The sequence below is a fragment of the Anolis carolinensis genome, chromosome 6 (genome assembly GCF_035594765.1).
Source record: "Anolis carolinensis isolate JA03-04 chromosome 6, rAnoCar3.1.pri, whole genome shotgun sequence".
In the NCBI taxonomy this organism is placed as follows: Eukaryota; Metazoa; Chordata; class Lepidosauria; order Squamata; family Dactyloidae; genus Anolis; species Anolis carolinensis.
In genome coordinates this window covers 50,533,277-50,541,866 of record NC_085846.1, presented here as the reverse complement: position 1 = coordinate 50,541,866, position 8,590 = coordinate 50,533,277, and the positions used below count along the sequence as shown (strand labels likewise).

At 47.5% G+C, this 8,590-nt stretch overlaps 1 protein-coding gene across 1 annotated transcript; it reads right to left on the bottom strand.

The window, feature by feature from the left end:
• Window positions 1–471: 471 nt before the first annotated feature.
• chst14 (carbohydrate sulfotransferase 14) lies at window positions 472–8,347 on the bottom strand. Its single transcript, XM_062957305.1, has one exon. It carries the CDS (start codon window positions 8,232–8,234, stop codon window positions 7,155–7,157), a length of 1,080 nt encoding a protein of 359 aa, XP_062813375.1. The 5' UTR covers window positions 8,235–8,347; the 3' UTR covers window positions 472–7,154.
• Window positions 8,348–8,590: the final 243 nt, after the last annotated feature.

The window sequence follows — 8,590 nt, the reverse complement described above, 5'->3', positions numbered from 1 at the left end:
CCGAAGTACTATTGTATTCTGGTAAGTAGAAACTCAGTGTATTCCTTTGGTTCAAAAAGATAGACAAAGAGAGTGGTTGGAGTTAACTGTAGAGAAGTGGAGAAGCAGAAGATAAAGCAAGGGTGGGAAGGCTTTTCTCGGGGGGGGGGGACACCCTACTTCATGAGTGATCTATTTTCTCCCCTTCTCTATTTCCAACCCTTCTCTTCAGACTTCTTCCCCACACAATAAACTGTCAAGAAATTATTTGAACTGATCACAAGCAGGAGGCTTCTGAAATTAGACTAAAGCAGTGGTAAACTCGTGGCTCTCCAGGTGTTTTGGACTTCAGCTCCCAGCATTCATTGGACAAGGTGGCTAGAGTTTCTGGGAGTTGGATTCTGAGACATCTGGAGGGCCACAAATTTGACGCCCCTGGTGTCGCACCTCAGGCTAGTTTCACCTTGCTTAATACACCAGGCTGCACACAGGTTGAAGTCTTTTGTAGTTTATTAGAAAATAGATAATAAACAGTTCTTAAAAAGCAAAGGTAAAGTTCCAAAAGATTGTTGCAAATCCAAGAAATCATAATGAATAAACAAGGTTCCATTAACACATGACAAAATCCCATGAACATGAACACACAAAGGCTGCAAGATAATCCAGGAAAATGAGAGCTTGCTTCTTGGCTTGAGCAAGAAGTTGCTTTGACAAAGATTTGTTTCCCAACACAGTTTTAATACACTTTGCATAGCATGAAAGCATTTCTTTGGCCTCTGACCTCCTTGTTTGCTATTCTAACACTCCTGCAAACCTTGAATTCCAAAGAGCCAACTCGATGTAAAGATTCCATTTTGTCAAGGCCAGCCAGCTCGTTAGCATCAATCTGCTGGCGGCTATCAGACTGAAAACTATCCTCCTTTTCTGAGTCAATTAGCACCTGGCTAGTTTCAGTATCATCAACACCATTCCCTGCTGTGGGAAAGACTTCCTGTTCCTCATCTTCTAAAGCAGGAACACTCTGAACCTGAATTCCATAATTCCCATCAGAATAATCTTGAACCTGAATCCCATAATCCCCATCAGAGTCACTCTGAGGTTCCAGCTGAGTCACAACACCTGGTCTAAAGTGATCTATGTATTCTATGGCTACAGGTTGGCGGGTTCTGAATAGTATCAGCTTTCTTACCTACCATGTCAGAATAGTGACCTCCACAAATTACAAAAGCTGTGTATCTCTGTCATATTTTAACCCACATAATAAAAATTGGAACCACGGAAAAAAAAACTATTAAAGTTTATATAGCATCTAAACTTTTGAGAACTATATTGTCCACTCTATTTCATGTTTAAGAGCAACAAAATTTAAAGCTCTGAACACCATGTGCATGTCGATAACACAAACACAACTTTTCTTCAACTTAGGAATTCAGGTTTTCTAGCTTGTTGAATACACTGTAATGTTACCATATTTCTGATAAAATGAAGAAGATACTAAATTTTAATACACTGGCAAGTAAAACATATTTAGAGAAAGAAAAATTAAAAATTAGAGAAACTGCCAAACTACTGCATCAAGAAATTTAAACTATTTAAATTAAGAGTATACCCAAGCTTCTAAAAATTTCAGATGTACGTTCATATACAGATGCACATACATATTAGACGTGCACAAAATTGGTTCTTACCATTTCTTCCATGTCTTTCGTTTATTTGGAAGCACGAAACAGGAAGCCCCCTCCCCACACGAAATGAAAGCCTATTTTCATGTGGAGCCGAAATTTCATGTGTGCACTCTTCTTGTCTTTCTCCTCCTCCCTCACACCCGCAATGCCCCGCATTCACTTATGGGAGTTGCAGCCAGGCAGCCCCACATCTGGACCTCAGCATCAGGGCGGAAGGTACCACTCCCCTCCCTCCTTTCCAAGTGTATGTGTGTGTGTGCGATTGTGTCAGCACTCGGCTGCAGGAGGGCACTGAGAGGTGTGCGTGCACTTTCCAGGCCTGCCTGTTCCTCGCCACACACACTCTTTCTAGGGAGAGGGTGTGTGTGGCATGAGGCATGCAGGCAGGCCTGGAAAGCTTGCACGTGCCTCTCGGTACCTGCCTGCAGCTGAGTGCCTGCACAGTCACACAGCCCACCACACACACAGAGCCATCCCGAGGTAATTTTTGGGAGTAGGCGACTGGAATTTTGGCGCCCCTCCTGAATTTTGGCACCCCCTCCCCAAATTGCTGATAAATACCAGCGGCAGCGGCGGAAAGTCCAGCCACCCGCCCTCCTGCTCTCCCTCGCTGTCCGAGGACTCCTCGCTCGCCGCCTGCCCGTCGATGGACCTGTGCGTGTGCGCAGGCCTTCCAATCGACCGCGTGGTCGATTGGAAGGCCTGAGCATGCGCACAGGCTCATCACCCTAAAAAACATGGCCCATTGCACAGGCCCATTGACGGGCGGGCGGCAGGTGAGGAGTCCTCAGACAGCAAGGGAGAGAAGGAGGGCGGCCGCGCGGATGGGTGGCTGGGCCTTCCGCTGCCGCTGCTTCGACAGCGCCCCTGCATGGTCTGCACCTCAGGCAACCGCCTAATTCACCTCATTGTTAGACCGTCTCTGCACACACACCCCGCTACCCACCACACTGCGAATTGAAAGGAGGGAGGGGTGGTGGTTTCTTCTTGCTTGCTTGCTGAGATCTGGATGTGGGGCTGCCTGGCTATGACTCCCGTGAATGAATGCAGTACATTGCGGGTGCAAGGGAGGGAGGGGGGAGGAGGAAGAGAAGAAGTGCAATGCTTGCCAGGCAGCCGAGCTTCTCAGGAAGAAGAGCCAGTGGGTGGGAAGCCTCCCCGCCAATAATGGGCCAATTTTCGGGCCCCGAAACAAAGCAGCTAGAAACAACCCTCCCAATTTCAGGAGGCTTTCTGAAAATGGATTGGGCCCCACAACAAAAGCCAGAAACGAAACCGGACAAGCTTTTACCCGAATGCATGCCATTAATACATATACAAATGCACCTAGCCTTTCTGTAAAGTCTAAACAATATAATGCTTTTAAACGTCTGATTATCTAAATATTTTGGTTGTCATGCAGGCCAATTGTTGGTGTTCCCATATTTTCCAGCTTTTCCCACTGGAAAATGTGCCCTCCCCTAAAGCTCAAACATAATCCAGTAAACACAGTGGGGTGTAATTTCTCACTACACATCCATATGTTTGCTCTGTAAATCCTAAAGAGCCCACCTCTTTAGGACTTGCTTTTACATAACTCTACAGTTATCCCTGGAGGCACAGTGCATTAAAGCGCTGAGCTGCTGAACTTGCGGATCAAAAGGTGCCAGGTTCAAATCCCGGGAGTGGAATGAGCGCCCGCTGTTGGTCCCAGCTCCTGCCAACCTAGCAGTTCGAAAACATGCAAATGTGAGTAGATCAATAGGTACCACTCCGGCGGGAAGGTAACGGCACTCCATGCAGTCATGCCGGCCACATGGCCTTGGAGGAGTCTACGGACAACGCCGGCTCTTCGGTTTAGAAATGGAGATGAGCACCAACCCCCAGAGTCAGTCACGACTGGACTTAACGTCAGGAGAAAACCTTTATCTTTACCTAGTTATCCGTAAACATTTGAGGTTTTGATTTTTGTGGGTTTGATTATTCATCTAGGAATCTCTAGGTCCTCCAGTGACTCTCTCATTGACTTCCTCTAATCATGCTGGAGGACCTGAGCAGTGGTGTCACACTTGTGCCCCCTCCTCCAGGTGTTTTGGACTTCAGCTCCCAGAATTCCTGGCCATTGGACAAGCTGGCTAGGGCTTCTGGGAGTTAGAGGCCACAAGTTTGACACAGCTGACCTAGAGGGTCCGAGAGAATCCTCTCTAGGAATCTCTAGTTCCTCAAATCCAATTCTATGGCTAGTTTCCAGTGGAAGTTGACCATAGGATTGTGCTGAAAGACCAAGAAATTCCTAAAGTGACATTTCCTCAAGTACAAAAAATAGCAAATTATGTATTCACAGTTTTTCACTTTCACGGTGGGCTTGTGTTCTTAAAAGGTAAAGGTTTTCCCCAACATGAAGTCTAGTCGTATCTGACTCTAGGGGTTGGTGCTCATCTCCATTTCTAAGCCAAAGAGCCAGTGTTGTCTGTAGTCAGCTCCAAAGTCATGTGGTTGGCATGACTGCATGGAGTGCTGTTACCTCCTATTGATCTACTCACCTTTGCATGTTTTACCCATTGATCTACTCACACTTACATGTTTTCAAACTGCTAGGTTGGCAGAAGCTGGGGCTAACAGTGGGAGCTCAGCCCGGTCCCTGGATTCGAACTGCTGGTCAGCAAGTTCAGCAGCTCAGTGGTTTAACCCCACTGCACCACCTGTATTTCTAACCCCAGTGAATCTGGAATCCGGGAGTTGTAGTTCACCTGTATTCAGAGAATATTGAACGCAGAAGATGAGAGATCTGGACCACACTTGGTACACAGACCCAACATGGCCAAGTGTGCATATTGGTAGGGTTCGAAAGCAGTTGATCTTGGAATATGGGAGCTGTAGTTCACCCACATCCAGAGAGAACTGAACCCAGCCAATGACAGATCTGGATCACACTTGGCACATAGAAACAACATGGCCAAGTGTGCATACCAGTGGACCTTGGGGGTGATGGACCTTGAAATCAGGGATTTATAGTTCACCCACTGAATCCCACCAATGACAGATCCGGACCACATGGCACACAGATCCAACACAGCCAACTTTGTATACTGGTGGACTTTGGGAGATGTTGTCACTGGCAGCCAAGAGCAAACACTGAACCCAGCAAAAGATGGATCTGGAGCACACTTCGCACACAAATACAACATGGCCAACTTTGAATACTGGTGGGCTTTGGGAGTGATTGACCTTGGATGTTGGGAATTACGGTTCACTCACACATTGAGCACTCTGAATCCAACTAATGATGGAAAATAATTATCTTTTCACCGATTCCTTTTTAACAATGGTTTACGGTGTGTTTATGAAAAGTTCTACCCCCCACCCCACGATCTTGGGAACTGTAATTCACCCAGATCCTTATGCATTTTCTAATGGGTGCATTCATAAAAAACAAAAGCAAAGACTGGCTTTTTTCCCCTAATAAATAGCGGTACAGATTACCTAAGTGATATTACCTAACATCCAAAAATAAACAATGCCTTTTTCAAATAACCCGGGCACTGCCGGGTCCCCAAGCTAGTATTGAAATAAAAATAGAAACAGTATAAAATGATTGTCCTCGTGTAACAGCTCTATATAGTATATACCACTGAGTGGAGACATGGCACAAATATGCAGATACTTGAGCCCTCTTCACAAGTTACCTGGTGTTTGTATTTGCAATTTCTTTTCAAAATTTGACTGCCCTGCAGTTGATACTCTAAAAACTACATACAAATGCTCTCCTCCCCTAAAATATACCCCCTGCAAAGATTTTAAAAAGTATTGTGCTTACTGCAGCAGCATATATACATCTATCTATACACATAATACAAGTGAAAATCTGTATGTATGTGGCACGGGTGTCCATTTACACAGACAGGCTCCTGCCTCCACAATCAGCTGCAACTCCCAGTGCTCAGGAGCCACCAATGGAAGTTGCAGTCCACCCTGCATCAAGACACAGCACTGTGACCCCCACCGACAATGGACCTGGACCACATTTTGCATACAAAACCCCCATGATGAACAGAACATACTGGAGGGATTTGGGGGGGATTGACCCACCATAGTGGGAGTTGTAGTTTACCCTGCAGCCCGAGAGCACACCGAATCCCACCGATGATGCATCTAGAGAGCAAACTTGCTCAACATGACAAACTTTAATCCCTGATGGAGTTTCTGGGTCAACCTGGCATGATGTGAGTTGTAGTTCACCCACAACCTTATGCACTTTGGACAATTAAAAAGGACTTTTTCAAATAACCCGGGCAATGCCAGGTACCCAAGCTAGTCTATATATATAAAAGGGTAATGAAATTTCGGCCTAGGACAAAACAACAAAACTACACATCCCAGAAACACTAAACTTGGCAGCACAACCCCTCATCCATGCCTCTACGTTCATACAACAAAAAGAAAAGAAAAATAAAGCCCTAATTAGAGGGAGAGGAATAATTGTTTTTATCCAATTGCTGCCAGTTAGAAGGCTAAGCTCCGCCCACTTGGACTCCTAGCAACCTACTCAGCCAAGGGGACAGGCAGAGTTAGGCCTCACTTAGGCCTCTTCCACACTGCCTATAAAATACAGATTATCTGATTTTAACTGGATTATATGACAGTGTAGACTCAAGGCCCTTCCACACAGCTTTATAAGCCATTTATAATGGACTTAATGTCAGGGAAAACCTTTACCCTTTACCTTAACTACCTCAATACTATATTTCCCATAACACCATACTTCGCCACAGCAACGCGTATTGTATAAAAGTTAAAGCTACCCTTGCTGCAAAGGCAACACAGTAGAGTCTCGCTTATCCAAACTCCACTTATCCAACGTTCTGTGTTATCCAACGCAGTTTGCCTTTTGGTATTCAATGTTTTTGTAGTCAATTTTTCAATAAATTGCAAACTTTTGGTGCTAAATTCATAAATACAGTAATTATTACATAACGTTATCATGTACTGAACTACTTTTTCTATCCATTTGTTGTCAAGCATGATGTTTTGGTGCTTAATTTGTAAAATCATAACGTAATAGGTTTTTTCTTAATCCCTCCTTATTATCCAACATTTTCGCTTATCCAATGTTCTGCTGGCCTGTTTATGTTGGATAAGTGAGACTCTACTGTACATAGAACAAGGAATTCAGGCCTGTGCCAGGAATATTTTCAAAGGGGTAATTTTTTTTTCCGTGTCAGGAGCAACCTGAGTTTCTTCTGGAGTGAGAGAATTGGCCGTCTGCAAGGACGTTGCCCAGGGGACGCCCGGATGTTTTGATGTTTTTACCATCCTTGTGGGAGGCTTCTCTCATGTCCCCGCATGGAGCTGGAGCTGACAGAGTGAGCTCATCCGCGCTCTCTCTGGGTGGGATTCGAATCTGGCAGCCTTCAGGTTAGCAACTCAACCTTCAAATCACAAGGCTTTTATCCCCTAGGCCACCGAAGGCTCCTAAAGGGGTAATTGCATAGGATGTACAATGGGAAAGGTTCATTGCCTGCAAGATTCAGTTGTAACATTCGGAAGAGGGTAAGCAAACAAAGAGAAATCCAGTATGTACTTTGGAAATAGTTGTTCTATCAGGTCCCTTGGCGTGTTACACAAATAGTAATGCAGTGTTTCAGGCGTCACCGGTTTGTACCACGACTGCCGTTCAGGGAAGCGTACAAAAGAAGGCGCTTGGACCCTTTCAAGGACATAATCGGCATCTTCCTTCAGTCTTTCATAGGATCCGATAAAGTCGTACCGCACCGCACAGGGCTGGCACAAGTTGTAAATGGGCATCCAGTGTTCGTTCATCCTCTCCGGCTCTTCGTCTAAGAGGAAGCGGAGGAATTCGGAAAAGGTGACGTCGTCCCCCGTGCTCTTCCCGGGGTTTTTCCGATACCTTTTGACGATTTCCACGCCGTATTTCAACTGGTATTCCTTGATCTCTCCGAATTTGTTCCTGTAGGCGGACAGCAGCCGCTCCATGGGGTCTCGCACAAAGAGGAACTTGAAGTAGTGCTTGAGGCGGTAGCTGATCTCATCGGGCTTCAGGTCCCCGAGGAAGACCAGGTCCCTTTTGTGGTCCATTTTCAGCTTGACCTCGACGCTCTCCAGGGCGCCGTCCAAGACTTTCAGGATGCGCTTCCAGTTGGAGCAGGCCACTTTGGGCACGTAGCAGTAGAGGAAGCGGTGCTTGTCGCTGACCAGGATGTGCTTGAGCAGCGTCTTCCTCTGTCCCGCGGGGAGGTCCCAGGCGCTGCGAGGCATGCTCTTCTGCCCGCACACGGCACGCAGCGTCCGGTTGCGGGTGTCCTGCAGCACCCGCAGCCCCGCATCCCCGTCCTCCTCCCCTGCCGCTCCCGGGGCCCTTCTCCAGGACAGCTCAGCCCGAGAGGGAGGCAGCGGCAGGGGCTTCACCGCCGACAGGATGCCCTTCTCGATCATCAGGAGCAGGCCGCTGGAGGCCACGATCACGCCGAACATCAGCATGGAAGGCAGGAGCATCAGGCCGCCGCCGCAGGCGCCTCGGGAGCGAGGCCCGCGGGTGCAGGAGGCCGGCCGGCGGGCAGAAGCAGGCCCCATGGCTTGGACCAAGGAAGGGCCGCCACTGGCCGGCTTCCGCAGGCGGAGCGAGGAGGGCGGCGCTTCGGCCCAGCTTCTCTCTTCCCTGGGAGCACTCCTGCCCCGCCCCTTCCCTCCCGAGAAGCCCTGCCCCCTTGCTATCCCCGCGCAGGCGCTGTGGCAATCTGGCAGAAGTGACTCCAGACTTCCCACCTCATCACGTTGAGAGTGGAAAGAATGGGTGACTACCCCTTTAAGAGACAGAATCAAACTCACGTGGAAACTTTAGAGCAGGGGTCTTCAAACTTTTAAAGCAGAGGGCCGGTCCACAAATCTTCAGACTGTTGAGGGGCCGAATTATCATTTGGGGGGGGGGG

Excerpts from the sequence above, each read along its gene's own strand:
- chst14 (XM_062957305.1), bottom strand. The coding sequence starts at position 8,234 with ATGGGGCCTGCTTCTGCCCGCCGGCCGGCCTCCTGCACCCGCGGGCCT.